General features: G+C 57.8%; 1 protein-coding gene across 5 annotated transcripts in view; it reads right to left on the bottom strand.

Annotated features, from left to right (window-relative positions):
• The window catches only part of SIRPA (signal regulatory protein alpha), a 42,006-nt gene extending 24,539 nt beyond the window's left edge, over positions 1-17,467 (bottom strand). For 2 of the 5 annotated variants that reach the window (XR_007150901.1, XR_007150902.1), the window contains exons 1-2: positions 17,251-17,467; positions 16,205-16,292 (exon numbers count right to left, since the gene is read on the bottom strand). Coding sequence is in view for 3 of the 5 variants with exons in the window: in XM_047852724.1 (XP_047708680.1) it covers positions 16,205-16,283 (79 nt within the window). In the remaining 2 variants the exon portion in view is untranslated. Of the gene's footprint in view, positions 1-16,204; positions 16,293-16,816; positions 16,878-17,250 lie in introns of those variants that run through there. The other 3 variants (XM_047852724.1, XM_047852726.1, XM_047852725.1) reach the window with 3 other exon arrangements.
• Positions 17,468-18,269: the final 802 nt, after the last annotated feature.

The raw sequence follows: 18,269 nt of genomic DNA, 5'->3' as shown, positions 1-18,269 counted from the left end.
CGTTGAACGAACACACACTCACGAAGGAAGGAGGGATTTCGCTTGCTCGGGTGTCGAATGAAGCTGCCGAGGGCGGGCGCATCCAGGAGCCGGTGCGAGCGAAGCCAGGCGCCTGGGACCGCGCCTGGCCCCCGGGGCGCGCAGAATAGCCGCCAGTTATTATTATCCTTATCAATAACACCGTGCAGGGCTGTGAGTCAGCAGCTGGGGAGGGGAGCGACGCGAGCAGGAGAGGGCTACAGCATCAGGCGCGCAACGTGTTGGAGCAGGGCTATTCTTGGGGTGCAGCCGGAGGCCTGTAATCACACCCCGGGCAGGCGACAATAAAATCTGGAGTTGGGTAGGGCTGGTCCCCCCCCAACCCTTTTTTTTTTTTTAGCTTCTCTTGAGCTCTCTACCAACTGCAGCCAGATTTAGGCAGCTTAATTAATTAGCTAGTGTTTATAAAGCGTTTGAAGAATTTTAAAAGTGGGACGTAAGTGCCAAATATTATTTTAATCTGTGTATATGTGTGTTTTTTCCAGCAGAGAGGGTTTTTTTTTTTTTTTTTCCTCGCTTGCCTGCTTTTCTTCTTCTCTGCAGGTTCTGTTCTGGGAACCGGGCTTGTTAAAAATCACCCCCGCGGTTCTGGGCCTGGGGTCATCGTGCTGGCATCGCGGACAAAACCATTTCCTGCTCTCCCCTGCCCTCCTGGCAGGGAGAACCACCGTCCAGGGGCCTGAACCGTCTCCGGGAGAGGAGGGCGGCTGAACAGGCATTCTCACACGCTGCTGGTGGGGGTGGAAATTGGAACATCCTCTCGGGAAAGCAGTTTGGCAGGAAGTACCAGAGGTGTGAAAGCTGTTCACCAGCCTTTGTGGGGCTGTTCCATGAGGACATAACCCCAAACACGTGTGGGGTTCCCGCACGACGAGCTTGAAAAAGTCGGGGGAAAACCCAAACGGCCAATGAGAGGGGATGGTTAAGTGAATTACGGCCTATCCTCTACACGGAGTTCGCGGACAGAAATAAAAAGCCATCGCCGTGGAAACTGGTAATCTGGACAGTTTTGCATGGCATAATTTTAAATGATGTTGTGATTATGCAAATAAAACCTGTTCACTGCAAAGCATTTAGAGACAACAAAAAAGTATAAAAACACAATAATAATCTCTCAGAATACCAGCAAAGGTAACTGCAATACGAGTGAATAAAACAGTTATAAATGTGAGTAAACAAAATGATGTGAAATCATACGCAGATAACTAAGGCTATGAGAAAACATTCTACTTCATTCACTCAAGTGTTCTTATAAAAATGAAAAATCAGAACTATGCTAATGTCCACGAGAAGGAGACCAATCGATCCCGTGACGGTGAACTCACATGATGACCAAGTTTGCAGCCGCTATAAATGATGGTGTAGAGGCACCTGGCTGGCTCGGTCAGTAGAGAGTGCGACTCTTGATTTCGGGGTCGTGAGTTCGAGCCCCCTCTGGGTATAGAGATTACTTTAAAAAAATCTTTAGGGGCGCCTGGGTGGCGCAGTCGGTTAAGCGTCCGACTTCAGCCGGGTCACGATCTCGCGGTCCGTGAGTTCGAGCCCCACGTCGGGCTCTGGGCTGATGGCTCGGAGCCTGGAGCCTGTTTCCGATTCTGTGTCTCCCTCTCTCTCTGCCCCTCCCCCGTTCATGCTCTGTCTCTCTCTGTCCCAAAAATAAATAAAAAACGTTGAAAGAAAAATAAAAAAAAAAATCTTTAAAAAATGATGGGTTAGGGGCACCCGGGTGGTTCAGTCAATGAAGCGTCTGACTCTCGATTTCAGCTTAGGTCATGATCTCCCGCCCTGCATCGGACTTTGCGCTGACAACACGGAGGCTGCTTGGGATTCTCTCTCCCTTTCTCTCTGCCCCTGCCCCTGCTCATTCTCTCTCTCTCACTCTCTCAAAATAAATACATAACACGCTTTGACAGATGACGGCGTAGAATTACAATTATCAATGAAAAACTATATTATGAGATCAGAGTCACTCAGTAACATAGTCAGTGAGATCTCAGACTTCTAAGTTTTGAAAGAAAAAATATATATTAAAGGTTAGCGGTGGTTAATTCTGTCGTAGATTTACAAGGGACTTTGCTTTCATGTTTTCTGTTCGCACGACTTGTGCCATAAAAAAGTAGGAAAAACTATGCTTTCAGTACGATTATGACTTTGTAAAATAAAATAAAACTGTATCTAAATAAACAACAGCAAGGTACTATATACAAGGCTGTAAAATGCAACTCTCTTTGGATCGCAAATCTAAAACTGAAGGCTTTTTCCTTCTATTTGGGGTATGTCACTAGATGAATGTTAAACATTTACAGTATTCTATTTTGTAATAGGAAAAATGTACACGTGTGATACATATATGTTTGTCATGTTACGTACACGTTTATTATTTAGATGAACCTCCCTTCCAAGAACTTTCCTTCCCTTCCCTTTCCTTCCACTGCTACTTTCCCCCAGCATCTGATACAGTGCTTGGCACAGACTAGATGCTCAACTAATCCCTGCAGAGGGGCGACTGGGTGGCTCAGTCAGTTAAGCGCCCGACTCTTGATTTCAGCTCAGGTCGCGACCTCACAGCTTGTGGGTTCGAGCCCTGTGTCCGGCTCTGCCCTGGTAGCAAAGAGCCTGCTTGGGATTCGACTCTCTCTCCGCCCTTCTCCTGTCCGTGCTCTCTCTCCCTCTCTCAAAATAAATAAGCATTAAAAAAAATCTGCAGATAGTGACTGACCAATGGAATGTCTAGAGGGAAGGGTCTGCAACGAGAATCTCCATGATGCTGTGGTGAGTTACTTCTGGGGAAGGAGGCCAGCGGTTGGCACATTTTCTTTTTCGCTTCCTGGTCAACAATAGAGTGAAATCTGCTCCTTTGGCGAACATTTACTCCTTTTGGAAAAAAAATAAAGTTTTCTAGCGGGAGAAGTGTGCACAATGGGTGCTAACGGCCCCGTGTTATAGGAGGGACTCAGTGTCCAACAGGACGTGGGGGGCTCACAGCATAGTGCAGGTCAGCGGTGAGTGATTGGAGCCTACTGTGCACCAGGCCCCGAGCAAGGGCTGTGCAACGTCCCTGGGCTCACGGAGTCCGCACACAAGTGGAGAAGATACACTTCAAAGGAATAACTCAAATGATCACATTTGGAATGAGCCCCCGCCCTTCAGACAAGTGATTCCTGCTGGCCTCTCTGACCCCATCTCCCGCCCCCTCCCAGGGACCTGCTGCTCCCGCCGCCCCAGTCTGTCTCCCACAAATAAGTCAGGATAATATGAGGAAGGCCGTAGGATGGGGGCGGAGACCTGACCGTCGAGCTCGGAAAAATAGATTTGATTCTTTTTTTTTTTTTTTTTTTTACAACATTCCTCTATGGCTTTTGAGATCAAGCAAAGATGAAAACAATTTTCACTGGAAGTGAAAAAATAAGAATGGATGCTTTCTAATGGGAAAAACCAAATCAACGTAGAACTGAAACTTGCCTGGGGTTCCTCCCCAGCCTGCCTCATCAGGGCTCGAGTACAGAGCTGGGAGGTGCCTCGCCCAGGGACAGGCTTTGCCCACATGGGCGCTCACTGCCACTCACGTGGGGGCCTGCCCGTCCCCGGAAGCAGGTTTCCACAAACTCAAGGAGCCCAGAGGCCTGGGGGGCTACGGCCAGAGCTCTGGCAGGGCCCAGGGCTAAGTACCCCTCTAAGGCCCAAATAACACCCGGCCCCCACAGCGGGGTTGGAGCTCAGCAACCCCCTCCCTGAGCGCGATCGTCATCACCCGCCTTGGGGGACGGCTGCCGGTTTATGATGCCACACACACACCTTGCCGGGCACTGCCTTTGGCATCTTCCGGGTTACGATTACGGGCCGTGTGTGAGACTGTGCAGTGCGGGCGTGTGGAGGAGCGAAGGGGCAGACTCCGCTGGAGCGTGCACATGTGTGCACGAGTGTGCCCGGCGAAAGCACACATACTCACACGGATGCGTGCGTGGGCCCAAGGGGGCGGGTACAAAGGGAGCGTGGGCAGGAGGGAGCCACAGTGCTGCTCAAGAGTGTGTAGAAGCAGGGTGAGGGGGTGTGGACTGTGTGCGGGAGAGTTGCTGAGTCGCAGGTGGCCTGGGTGCGCGTGAGCGTGGCGGCGGCGTGAGAGGGCATGTCTGTGCCCAGGGGGTGTGAGCAGATGTCGGGGAGGGGTGTGAGCATGGGGGTGCTGGATGGGTGAGCATGGGGTGAGCATGGGGGTGTGGATGTGCCCGCAGGCAGGGGGGCACAGGACCAGGACGTGCGCATGGGCGTGTGCTTGTGGGTATGCACACTCTGGGGGGGGGGGGGCGGAGCATGAGCGCGATGGGAGCAGTGTGCATACGAGCGTGAACATGAGCGTGTGCGGTGGCAGAGTGCTAGGAGCAGGGACGACGGCGTGTGGGGACCACTGTGTGTGTAACGCTTGGGTGCCCACGTGCCCAGCTGTGCAGGTGCCGGCGTGAGTTTCCACACGCAAGGCTGCTAAGAGTAGGGGCGGGAGAGCCGCTCCCCTCACCCCTGCCATCAGCTGCTGGTGGGCGATCCGGTGTGGCAGCTGGTCCAGGATGCTGCCCTTGACCGGGGGCTCGAACCGTGCTGAGCACCCACTTACTCCGTGCTAGCCCTGAACTCATGCCCCGGGGTAGGGAGCAGACGCCCCCCCCCCCCGCCCCTGCCCCCCAGGGCTGATCCACAGGGGGCCTTGCGTGGAAGGCTGTGGATCCCACAGTTAAAGAGGGGAGCTCAGGGCTCGATGCCAGTGTGCTGGGGCTCCGACAGCCGCAGCGAGGCCCTGATTCTCTCTCAGGTGGCCCGATTCATTCGTGCCCTCTCGAACCTCACTCAGCTGCCAGGCCCAGTCCTAGACGCTACAGGACACCAAGATGGGTCCCTGCCCGTGTGGGGCAGAGTCCTGGACATGGGCAGTGACCACCTAGAGAGAGATAAGTGAGTGAAAAAGGGGCTTGGGGACGGGGTCTCAGGACAGGGGTGGGACATGGGAAGACTCGCTGGCGGTGGTGGCCTCCGGGCTGGGCCGGGAAGGCTGACGGAGGCTGGGGAGAAGGGAAAGCATTGGATCCGCAGGAGCAAAGGCGCAGAGGAGAGGAAAGGGGTGTGCACAATCGAGCGACCGGAGCGGAGTCCTCGGGACACGCTCATCTGACCACGAGCAAGCTGGGATAGGGCTAGCCTGGGACTGGGCTAACCTCGCACCTTAAAGGATGGCTTCAGTCGCCATCTGAACGGCAGACCATCGCCGGGAGCAGTCCACTGGCACCGCTGGGCAAAGCCATCAGGCAGACTCCCCAGATGCCGTGGCGGGCACTACCAGCCGCATTAGAGCCAGCACAAATGGGGTGCACGTGGCCTTGTAAATAAAATGGGGGTGGGCCCAGGGTGCCCAGGGTGCCCAGGGTACTCTCTCCTCCACCCCCACTCCAGGCAACTCTGAGCACTGGGCATGGTGCCATATCCCTGCGGGGAGAGGGTAGACCCCAGCAGCCCGCTCCACGGAGCAGGGAAACTCCTGAGGTGCCAACAATGGGCTTGGGCTTGGGCTCCGGGGCCAGAAGACCTGTATGTCTCGTCCCTACAGGGGTGACTTGGCAAAGTCACTCTTCTCCAAGCCTCCCCTTTCTCACCTGTGAAAAAGGGGGTACCACTGTCTCTCTCCCCAAGGCAGAGGGTAGTGGTTGGAAAACTGGACTGAGAACGGTCCCCCTTCCCCACCACGTCCTTGCAGCCCACCCACCAGCAGATCGTGCCGATTCGTGCCGATTCGTGCCGATCGTGCCAAGATCTGGCCAGACGCTGATCTCTTCTGGCCACCTTTCTGCACCACCTTCCCTTACCTGGATGCAAACTGACCTTCCTGTAGTCGTATTGCTATGAGACACACGAGAGAACACACGCTCCCCTTGCAGCCAATGGAGCCTTTAAAACAAGCCAGGTAACATCCTTCCTTTGTTCCAAACCCTCCTGCAGCCTTCACAGAATCCTTCTGGTGGCTGCCAGGGCCCTACAGCTGGCTCTCAATCACGTCAGATTCGCCTCAGGGCCTTTGCACTTGTCACTGCCTCTGCCCGCTTTGCCTCCTTCAGGCTTACCTGAGAGGGCTTCCCTGGCCACCCTGTAGGAAATGCTGCCCCCTTCAAGGTCCCTTGGTCTGTTTTATTTTCCTACATATCACCTACCACCTGACGTATTACACAGTTATTTGTCAATTTCATTAGCTCCGCTTATAAGCTCTTGGAGAGCAGATCCTCAGTTTTGTGCCCTGCTGTATCCTCCAAGTTTATGCCACTGCCTGGTATTTGTCGCATGCACGTTCTGGCTTAGATTCCAACTCTGCCACATACGAGACCCCAGGAAGTGTCTTCACCCCTCTGGCCCCGTGGTTTCCCATCTGTAGACGGGGGATGACCATAATAATGACCACACTAGGGTTGTTCTAGGAGGAAGCAGGCTACTGCGTGTGAAGAGCTCAGCACTGTGCCCGGCAGAGAGGAAAGCGCTCGGCGCTGGCCGGCCGTTACTGTGCAGCCGATATTTCAGGAGGGAGGGGATGATGGGTGATCACAGCTTTAAGCCTGAGAAGCGAAGGGCTCTCTCCAGCCCAGAGCCGGCTCTGCCTCGACAGCCGCATGAAACTTCTCCCTGCTGCACCTGTGACCAGGCGGGCATCCTTCTGACTAGGAGGCCGGGGAGGGGCGGGGAGGGCCAAAGGTCTCAGCGAGTGTTTGCTGGGTGTAGACAGGACAGGGAGGTGCTGAAGCAATTTGCTTGCAGTGCGGCCCCGTTTGCAAAGCAGCAGGGAAGGAACTATCAATACACGTGCTCTGACCCCCCCTTTGTATTCACCCGGCCTGGGTGGACCAGATGAGGCTGGGAGAACACAGAGGGGACGCCATCCCCACCATCCACTGTACTTGGTACCTCGATGACCTAAGGGCCCTCTTCTCACCTTCCCGTGTTGCAGCGGGAGAAACTGAGGCCAAAGGTGGGGCCTGGAAAGGCTGAGAACCCACCCCGCAGGCCCCACTGTTCCTCCAGGCCAGGCCCGGGTGCCGCCCGGCCGCGCTCTCACGGGTGCAAAGTGTGCACGAGGTCAGGTAATGGGAAGCCCTCACTAAACTGTCATGACAGCCCCGGTGAGGCTGTTGTCACCACCCCCCCTCCTCCAGGTGAGGAAGCTGAAACCCTGAGAGGCAGAGGAGGGGCAGAGGCAGGACTCAAACAGACAGCTGCTCCCGAAGCTTGTGTGCGACCGCTTCTCCCCGCCACGACGGGGTCCCCTCCAGCTCAGGCTTCTGGATTCTCAGGCTGCCAAGGACGCGCACGCGTTTCCCCAGCCGAGATAAAGGCCCCCTTAAAAGCAACACGCATTTATTAAACGACATTTGCCAAGGTTTCAGCACACCCTGCTGCCGACAGCAGACAGCCTCTGGATGAGATTTTTCCCCACGCTGACACTATTCACTGATGCCTTTTATAGTGCTCTTTGCAGCTCACAAAGCACTTTCCACAGCTCTTACTTCCCTTAACCCTCAACAGTCCCCACGCGAGAGGGAACAGTGGCACAGTTGCCACTTTGCAGATGGAGAAACTGAGGCTCAGAACAGGGCAAGGCGCTTGCCCCGGAGCCCATGCTTCCAGAGTAAGTGGCCTGTGTTTGGATTCGAACTCAGGAATGTGCCGCGGAGCCCACGCTACTGCTAGAGAGGGGCCCGAGGGCATCCGTCGAGGGAAAGGGCGAGAGTGGGGGGGAGCCTGCAGGACGCGAGCCTCCGTTTCCCAGGAGGAGAAATTGGGGCTGACAGGGGCAGCGTGGTGGGTTTCATTCAGGTCGTCCTGCTGACAAAGGATGCTCTTTCAAGCCCCCAACCATGACATGATGGCCGAGCAGCAGTAACAGTGACAGTAACAACGGCTGGAAAGCGTCAAACACCCGCGTTACCAGGAGCCCTCACTAGGCCTCGCCAAACCGCCACAGGAACCCAGCAAGACAGGGCTGTCCCTACTCCCATTTCACAGATGACAAGACTGACGCTCAAGGAGCTGCGGCCCCTTGGCCCAGGTCCTGGGGCTGCGGATCAGTCGCGCTCCACCGGCACCTTTACCCTCCGCACCAGGCGGCCTCACGCGACGAATGGCTCTTTGGGAGACGCTGGCCCCAGGCTGGGCGCTCCAAATCCCACCCGGCCGCGACACTGGAGGCGCTAATTGTGTCGCGTTTCATGGTTTGCCAGCTCATCCATCACAGTGTCCACACCGGGGTGAGCGGTTCGGGAGAGCCAGAATTTTCATAAGCACAAATTCTGGGGTCTCTTGGCCACCTCCCTCCACCCCGGCTGGCACTGACGTCTTGGGTTTCTTGATGTTTTACGGGGTCCCTGTGACAGCAAGGGGGGCGGGGGTTTGTGGCGCGGCCAGGGAGCCAGACGCAGAAGCGGAGCCGCGTCGTGGTGAGGGCACAACTCCGCTCTCAGACCAGGGTTACGGCCCGGGTGATCTCGTGGCTCGGAGCCTTCTCTCGAAAACAGGGATCTTACTAGCCACCTGTCCTTCCTTCAGCCGTACGTACTAACCTGCCTACCGCTGCCAGCCCCTGTGCTAAGGCCCCAGGAGGCGCAGCAGGGACTAAGACAGACACAGCTTACATCCTAGTCGGGGGAGAGAAGGCTGAAATAATGACACAAATACAGAAATGGCTAGGAGGGCTCGGAAACAAACTTGTCGCCATGGGAGAGATTACGAAGGGGGGACCGCTTTTAGAATGGGGTGGTTGGGAAGGGCATCTCTGAGGAGACGAGATTATAGCTGCAACCCGAAGGAAGCAAAACCGGGGAAGGTAGTCCAGTAGGACAGAGCTGCGTGTGCAAAGGCCCTGGGGCCGGAAAGAAGGCTACTGTGGCTGAAGCCCACAGAGAAAGGAGAGTGTGGTAGGAGATGAGGTCACAAGACGGACGGGGCCCAGAAAATGCTCTGCCCCATGGATCACGGCAAGGGTTTGATTTTGTTCAAAGTTTGGAGCAGCAACAAAGAGGATTTGAGTCACCTGGCTGCTCTGGGTGACAAGACTGGAGGGGGCAGGAGTGGAAGCAGGACAGCAGGGATGCAGAAGCCGCAGCACCGAGGGCCTGGACTCAAATCCTAGCTCTGCACCGACAAGCTGTGTGACCTTGGGCAAGTCACTTCACCTCTCTGAGTCTCAATTTCTTCATCTGCTCAATAGGTATAATAATAGTTCCCATCTCACGGAACTGTAGTGAGAATTTAACGCGGTGATGCAAAGAGTAATGATCCTATCCCAATGGCCTGACATGTTCGATGTCAAGGTGGTCGATGAACCAGACCCCATTTGGTCTGGCCCTGACCTCTCCCGATTGCCACACTGCCTGTCTCCCTTCACTCCAGCCTCACTGGCCTCCTTGCTATTCCGGGAACATAGATAACTCATTGCAACCTCAGGGCCTTTGCACTTGTCATTCCTTCTGTGCGGCTCACTCTCCTGATATCCCCATGGCTGCTCCCTCGGTTTTATTCGGGCCTCTGCTCCTGAGAGAGGCCCTCCGTCTGTCCCCACTCGATCTTCTGTTCCCCTGCCCTGCTTTACTTTCTTTATAGCACCTGTCTCTACCTAATGCAGTATTTACTTGGGTCTGTTTTCCTTCCTCACTAGGACGTCAGCTCCATGAGAACAGGTGTTTTTGTCTATCCACGGTTGTATACCCAGCAAGTCGAGCCACCCTGGCACATAGTAGATGCTCCAAAATATTTGTTGCATGAATATTTATAATTAAAAGGGTTGTGACGAGAATAGCAAAGAGTCGCAAAGTGGGTAAGAGTAAACCGGGGCTGGGATCTGGCTTTAACTCTCGCTGGCTACGTGGCGTTGGGAGGAGCCCAACTTGGCTTTGGGGAGCCTCGGTTTCCTTATCTGTAAAATGTGGATGAAGGACCCCCATGCCTTTTGGCACGTCGGGAGTGTTAGACAGCGGGGCACGCCAAGAGATGCATGGCAAAGTAGTAATGGCTGAAATGATACCCGATGTCCCCCCAAACTGCCCCCGGTCCCCCACCCCCAGGAGAGTGAGGGCCAGGTGAGACAGGAATCACAGACCAGCCTTGAAGCCAGGAGGCATCCCTCCTTCCCATTTTGTGTAGGTTTGAAATTTTCCAAATGAAGAAGCTAAGGGAGAGAGAGCACGGATTCGAGGCTCCGCTCGTCCCTAGCACATACTGCAGTATTTCCTTCTATCGTTTCTGGAGGACACTGTCGGCTCTCAAGAGCGGCGGCCACAGACACGGGCCTGGCAACGGCCCCCCCCCCCACCCCCCACTCTGGCCGGCTCTCCAGGCTGAGGCTCACCGCTCCCTCCTGGCTCCCTGGCTCCCTCCTGATCCCCTCCCGGCTCCCGGCGCCAATCTGCGGCCATCTAACACCCTGCGCCCCCAAATGGATGTGCCAGGAAATCTCACAGACACAAAGAGCCGGTTTGTATCATGTCTGACTTCCACCTCGGCTGTTTTGCATCTCTCTGGACGGAGGGCCTGGCAAGACACCTGGCCGGGAAAATCCATCTTGCCGGGGGCTCCGTCAGAAGACCTGCCCCAGCAACGCCCAAGTTAACAGGAAAGCAGTTTCAGCTGTGAAAATAGAGGCTTCCTTCTCCGGGATGGGACGGAAACCCGTCTTGGGAACACCCGCCACCTCGGCCTCCCGGGAGGATACGCTGATTGACAGAAATAGGAGACGAGCACCAAGACGGCAGGATGCCAGCACCCCTGGGCCTCAGTTTCCCCACCGGTCAAACAAGGCGGAGGGATACCCACTTAACAGCAGGGGCTCTGCAGTCAGGCTGCTCTGGGTTGTCATCCCAACTCTGCCACTTACGGTGGGGCCTCGGGCAAGTCGCTCGGCCTCTCTGCGCCCTGCTTCCCCCTGGGTCGAACCGCTCTGATAACTGTGCACCCCACCCGGGCTAACTGTCCGTACCGCTGGGATCAAACGCACCAAGTGCTGAGCCCAGTAAGTGGCTGGAAACAATGGTTCCCATTATTATTACTTTAGTATTTTTCCACGGAATTCGGGATCCCGTCAGATTTCTGGCTTTAACGATGGAAACTTCCAGCTCAGCCCAGTTTTAAAAAGCCTTGGCCTGGAAGAGAGGGCGCTTGGCGTCCCACCCAGGCCTTGCAGTGGCTCTTGCCGTGTGAGCCCACAAGTCTTTTGCTCTCTCTGGGCTGCAGAGGGAGGGGCTCCGGGAGGGCACTAACTGTCCCCCTCCAGGCCTCTGCCGGCTTTCCGGGTCTGGGAATGAATGCACAATTCCAAACCTGTGGATCCGGACAGAGACACCTAGAGGCAGCCCGCGCCCACAGCCTCAGTCCCAGGAACAGACGAGTATTAAATCGCACTCGCCTGGGTTTCCGCTCAAGTTGTCCATTCCCCAGAACGGCACAAAAGCCGCAGGGAAAAAGAAAAGAACCCCGGACTGAACGGCATTCACTCCCGTGGAAGCTTTTGTTGTTCCGCACCCACCGGGCGCAGGAAGCTGTGCTCGGCACTTGACGAAACTCAGCCCCGCGTTTGCAATGATGAGGAAATCCAAACAGAACAAGACAATGATGGTACGAGGCTGGCTACCACGCGCTGAGTGCTCCCTGCTCGCCAGGCACAGCTTCAAGCATTATACGTGCACCTACCGACTTAACCCTTGAAACAGAGCAGCTCTGTTTTACGGATGCGGGAACGGACACGCAGAGTGCAGTGAACCGCCCAGTACGCGGTGGAGCTGGGATTCACACCCAGGGCTCTGGCTCCAAGCCTGCGACTGCGCACCCGGGCTCCGCTGGCTACGGCTGCAGAACCACCGCGCCAAGCGAGGGTTAGCCACGTATGCAGCAGGCGCCAAAACGAGGAGAAAGCAACAAGTAGCCTCAGTGAGGGGCAGATGGAACCTGGGCCGGGTGGGGGGGGGGGGGTGGGGGAGGTCCAGAGAAGGAAGAGCTCCCTCGGATCACGAGGCCAGCACGCACCGAGGGGGAGGAACGGGTTTGGACACGTGACGATCAGGAGGTGCAGGGAAGGGCATCTCTGACGGCAGGAACAGCGTAAGCCAAGGCGCAGAGATGAGCGAGTTGAGCTGAGGGCATGGATGGGTACCAAAGCGTTTACCAAACTGGGTTAGGCCGCATGGTAACAAGCGGTACACAAGCCAACCGCCTCGTGTTCATATGTTTGGGGAACGCTGGAGTAAACAGGGTCCAACTTGGGATTCTACAACTCCTCGGGCCTTAGGTGCTAGCTAACGTGCTTGAGTGGCCGGGAAAGCTGCGGTCTGCAGGGAGGAAGCGAGGCTCTCCTGCAGCCCCTCGGGTCAGCGCTTCAGAAAACATGTGGCTGGGAAACCAGGCCTGTCAGGGAGGGAGCCCAGCGCTGTCACACGCTGCTTTTCTTTTAGATTTTTTTTTTTTTTTTTTTTTTTTGGAGAAAACTTGGACCCACTCAACAGTTTTGAGGCGGGAGCGACATGATCTGCGTTGTGTTGACAGGCCAGAAATCTGAGCACATTTGAAACAGAGGGAGGGGGTGGGGGAGAACCTTCCATCAGTCCAAGACTCTACAAATAAGAAAATAACCTGTCGCACGGAGCCATTGGAAGCAGGGAGCAAGCGTGTGTGGGCTCCACACAACAGTTTTAGACTCCTTTTCTCTCACACACCCCCTCTCCATCTGCCTCAAAGGGCACCAGGAAAATGCAAGGAGGAAGACTGCAGCTCTGGGGGCTCCGGAGCGCGGCAGCCAGGCGGGGGGGGGGGGGGGGGGGCCTCTGGTGGAAGCCGTGTCACTCCCGTGAGCTGTCACTTGCAAAGGGCTATCGCTTGGTGTTTCCATCCTCAGCGTGCCTTCCGAGAAAGCACCGTGACTCGGTGGAGGGCTCCTGCCCCAGAAGGAGCCCTTCACACGTCCTCCGTCGAAGCCCAGAGGGGGCTCCTCTCCCTCCCCCCAGCCTGGCCTAAGTCACCCTGATGGAGTCAGCGAGCTTCTTCCCTCAGAGGCTGCCCAGCCAGGAGGACTGGATTCAAACTCCTGGCCCCCTGCCGCTTACTCCGGGGGGGGGGGGGGACAAGTTTCTCCTCCAGTTTGGGGCTCGATTTTGCTCATCTGCAAAATGGGCCTAGCGGCCAGCCCGTGCTCTGCTTTTGCTGACTGATAGGATGGCAGAGACAGGCAGTCGGCACACAGCCTGGATTACGGTTAACTTTCAAAGGCATGGGTTCGCCTCCCTTCTCTCAAACGCGTGGTTCCAATCAGGACTTCGTATGTGATGAATGACGACAGGTACAGGAATGAGTCACACCGTAGGTCTCCAGGGAATTGGTAAAGGAATAATTAACGGGCAGAAAGCACCCAGAGAACACCATGGCTTTAAAGAAACTTCCAACGGCCCGAGCCCATTGGGGCCAAAGTGCCTGCCACCCCCTTTCTCTTCTTTTGAAAGAGGAAGTGAGATTACCGTCACCATTTAGGAAAGTACACGGGACACACCAGGATGTCCCCCTCTGCCAAGGAATCAGAAAGTCACCAGAGGGCCCAGCTGTCCCCCAACACCTGAACCCCAACTTGGCCTGGCCTTCTCCAAGGCCAGAGTGAGGGGCGAGTGGGAGCTCGCCCAGGTCTGCCCAGCAGGGCACCCAGAGGTCCCATGACCTCGGTGGGGCCAAGGCAGGGAGCCTGAAGGTTCAGAGTCAGGCTGCCTGGCTGTCCCCGAGCCCCTTGCCCTGCTCCCAGTCCCCAAATCTCCCTCAACTCAGGTCGCTTCAGGAAACAGGCCTCACGTTGGCTCCAAGAACACAGGTTGGTGACTTCACCGGCGTCTTTTTAGAATTTCCCTCTGGCAGCATTTGCGCTAAAAGCAATCTTTAGAAACTTCTTCTCCTGCCTTCCCCAACCCAGATAATTCACATGACCAGCCCCCTGCAAAGAGTGATCATGTGCAGCCCCAGCAATCATGTGACACCTCCCGGGCTGACAGTGCTGCCTGAGACACTAATAGTCACTCAATCTAACGCCGCCTTCCTATGCCTGACATTTGAGTTTCTCACTCGAACAAATCTATTTTCTTGGAAAATTGGCCAACTGCCTCCTTCCTACCTTCCTGCCCTTCTGTCCTGCCTCTCTTCTGCTTTGTCATAAATTCCATGCTGGGAGAAACCGAGGGAGGGGCCCGAAGCCCCATCCTTCGGGCAGACCAGGTGATTCCGTCCTGGGGCCCAGAGTGTGGCCAGGAGCCCCGTAGGCCACAGAGTGAAGGATGCCGCGAGGCTTCCGCGATGTGACGGCGACACCCCACCCCTTCCCACCACCCTCAGCTAAGAAATTTATTCCTACCTCCTAAGATTTATTTATTTCAAAGTTAATCTTGGCCCCTCTGCTGCTCCCACTTTTTCAGGCTATTGATGCTGAATGGATTGGAACGGAAGTTTTATGGCCTAATCTTTGCCATTTTATAGATTGTTTTTATAGGCAAAAAGGGGAGATGTGCTCACAAGAAGGGGGCTGGTGTTCCCAGCCAGCGCCCCAGGAAAGGCAGGCCGCCCATCCGAATGCTTGTTAATCAGCGTCACTGGTCATTTGCCAGAAACCGAACCACAGGGTCCTGGTTGAAGAAGGGTCTGGGATAGACATTTAGAAATTGACTTGGGCCCGGTTCCCTATGTCAGGAAAATGAAGCACTTGTGAGAGACACTTGTGCAGGTCCAGGCCAGGCCAGGAAGGACGCGGGGCAGGAACCAGGACTTGTGCAGGGTATAAATGGCCGGCTCCTGCAGGAAGGAGCGGATCGGACAGACATGAAATGTGTCAGGGCTTCCTTCACCCGGGGCCAGGACCCAAACGTAACGGGAATACCCTGGGTGGGGTGGGGGGGGGGATGCCTATGTGGATTCCTGGGGTTTTGGGGAAACTGCAGGGCAGAGAGAAGCTGCTGTCTCCCCCCCCCCCTCCACCCACTCTTTGCTAGTTCTCCCTTCCTCACTGCTATCAGATGGTTACCAGTCTCTAGGCAAATGCAAAAGGCGGGTGGTGGGGGGGAGGTGGGTACTGAGCTCATCTTTACCTCCCTCCTCGAGGCGGCTGGTGCAGACCCCTCAGCCTACAACACAGCTCCCGAGGAGCCAAAAAACAAGATCCCCATTCTTCTCCCCCATCCCAACTCCTTTAAAGCCGTTACTCCGCCCCCCCCGTGCCCTCCCAGGAGACCCAGGGTTTTGCAAAACCCCTTTAAGAAGCAGGACTCCTGAATGGTGACCTCACCCCTTGGCGAACACACACGATAGCCTTCAGAGCCCGCCTGCTGGAGACAGCCAGGTGTTTGATGTAGGCCAACAAAAAGACATGCTCAGAGCCACAGGTAACAGCCCCACAGAGCACCTGAACTGCGGGGAGCTGCCTGGAAGCCTGGGGAAGGCAGGAGGAAGTGGGAGGGGGCAGAGGACAGCAAGAGGCTTTGGCAAACACAAGGACAATCCACGGAGCTTTCACATCAGGATCTGTTGATCACAGCAGCTCATCCCAGAGTTACTGCGGCCTCCCTTCCTCTCTCTTTCCCATACACACACCAACACTGTGTTACTCTGTGCACCAGAGGGAGAGCTCACTCTTCCCTAATTGCAACAGCCTGTTTCTGTTCCATCCCAGGCAGTACCTGGGGGACCCCCCCCCCACCCCGGCTCTGGCGCCGACCCCCTCCTCTCAGACCCTGAAGTCAAACATGTGGAAAGCAGAAGTCCAGGGAAAGAGCTCTTTCTAGAGAAGCCAGGGGCACTTAACTCTAAAAGCCGCTGACAGCCTGCCTCCCCCATCAGATGGGGCAGGGATCGGGTCAGTCAACTCATCTGGGTATGTCCCAGTGCCCAGCACAGAGCCCAGCACAATGCCCCCACGATCAGAGTCCAGGGCGAGTGGGTCCTATCCCTGGCTGTGTGACCTTGGGCAAGTGGCTGGCCCTCTCTGGGCCTCAGTTTCTGCATCTGTAACCCTGCTTCCAGATATGTCTCCCCTTACCACCGCTGGACATTAGCCCAGGGGCTCCCAGTGGCGCTCTGACAGGCGTGGGCCCGCAGTTTGCGGCCGGCAGCGGCGGGGGGCAAGGGTGCTTACCTGTCCAGACGCAGGACGCGGCGAGCAGCAGGCAGAGCAGCGGCCCGAGGCGGCCGGGGGCCGGGCCGGCGGGCTCCATGGGCCGCGGCTGCGGAGCGAGGAGGGAGAGCGGCCGTGAGTGCGCGCTCGGGCGGGCGCAGGCTGGAGCGGGGAAATGACTAAGGCTCCCCCCTCTTCTCCCCCCCCCCCCACCACCTCCCCTCCCGGCCGGGCTTCCCCCCCCCCCCACCTCCCCGGAACAGGCGCCTGGAGCGGCTTAGGAGCCGCCGTCACCGCCGCGATTTTCGGAGAACCCCCCCTCCCCCCCGAGAGATCGAGAGACGGAGAGGGGGAGAGACCCCAAGCGCGCGAGAAATAAAGCCAGGGACGGCCAGGGAGAGGCGGCAGGAGAGAGAAACAGACCCGAGGGAGCCAGGCGGAGAGCCAGAGACACGGAGAGGCGAGAGAGGGGGAGCGGGGAGAGGGGGAGAGAGAAAGAGAGCGAGCGGGAGAGGAGTGAGCGAGGCGGCGCGCAGATCGCGGCCGCCAGCGCGGGAGAGAGGAGAGGACCGCGCGCGCAGGGGCGAGGGGCAGCCCGCCGAGCCCCGCCGCGCCGCCCCCGCCGCTGCCCACCTGCCCCTCCCGGGCTCCTCGCGGCGCCGGCGGCTCGGCTCTGCTCGCTCCGGGCCCGCAGTCCCGGCCGCTGCCCCCGCCCTCCCGGCAGCCCGCCCCCCCCTCTCGCTCGCCCTCCCCGCCTCCCTCCTTCCCGCCCGCCCCGGGAGGCTGCGGGGCTCGGGCCGATCGGCCCCACGTCGCCCGCCAGCCGCGCGCCCGGGGAGGGAGGAGGGGGAGGAGGAGGGCCGCGTCGCCCCCTCGCCCGCGCCGCGGCCCCGGCTGCCCCGCCGGGCCCGCGCGGCCAGCAGCCCGGGGAGCGGTCCCCGCGAGCGCCCCGGGACCGGACGGGCCGCCGGCTGCAACACTGTGCCGGTTCGGGCGCCCGCGCGGCGCCCTCCCGGCCCCCCTGGCCCTGGCCCCCTCTCCGCTCCGTCCGCCCGCCGAGCTCGGACCTGCGCCGCCGGCGACGGCTGGGAGGCGGTGGGAGCGCCGCCGGGGCTGCCCAGAGGCCGGGGCCCCTGCTCCACTTTGCGCAAACTTGTTTTTCTAAGGTCAGCGCCGCGAGCTGGCTACATCGTCCTCTTAAGGTGGACTGGGGAAGTTGCGACCGACCTCCCTCCCCTCGCCTCCGGGACTCCGGCCGCGGTTAGTCCCCGCTTCCCGCCGGCTGGCGAGCGGCTGGAGGCGGCGCGGGAGTGGGGATGGAGGGGGGGGGGGGGCGGGACGGGGAGGGGGTGTCTGCCTTCTGCCCCTCCCCGAGTGGCCCTGCCCCTGTGCCCTAAAGCTCAAGGCCCCTCTGGGTGGGGGGGGGGGGGGGTGGGCGCGCGCGCGCCCGAGGGCCCCGGTTCTTTCAGAGCTGGGCCGAGGTGAAGGAAAAGCAGGAAGTAAGTGAATGTAGGGGGAAGGGGGAGAGGAAGGAGAGAGTGATGGTACAAAAATAGCGTGTGTGTAGGAAGGACTTCAGTACCGCCTGGAAAAGAGGCGCAGGGAAGCAGGGAGGAGAGGGAGCGAGAAGGGGGGCTGTGGCCGAGAAACCGGAGGGGATGCGTCGGGGCCTCCCCGGGGCAGTAGGCTCTCTCGCCAGGTGCCTCGGTGTCAGGCAGGGCCGATTCAGAGGGTGGGGAAGGCCCAGGCAGGGGTGTGGGGGAGAGATGGGACTTGAAGGCCTGGACTCCAGGAAAATGACAGACAGGGGGGAAGGTGAGGGGAAAGGAGAGCAGGGGCTAGAGGCCTGGAGACAGAGGACAGAGCCTCCTGGTGAAAAAGCAATTACTCTCTCTCTCTCTTTCTTTCCCGACTCTCTGTCTCTGTCTCTCTTTTTCCTTGAGGGAAAGCTGTGTTCCCAACAGCAGCCAGGCCAGCGATAGGGAGCGGGGGGTGCCCTGGTCACCTGGCAAGGGTGGGTGGACGAGGGGTCCAAGACCCTCTGCTCACGGAGGGACTGGGGCTTGGAAATAAGGCCCTTCAGAGG

Source organism: Prionailurus viverrinus, chromosome A3 (assembly GCF_022837055.1).
Source record: "Prionailurus viverrinus isolate Anna chromosome A3, UM_Priviv_1.0, whole genome shotgun sequence".
Classification (NCBI taxonomy): domain Eukaryota; kingdom Metazoa; phylum Chordata; class Mammalia; order Carnivora; family Felidae; genus Prionailurus; species Prionailurus viverrinus.
Note: the sequence above shows the minus strand (reverse complement) of the source record. Positions and strands in the feature narration are given on the sequence as shown.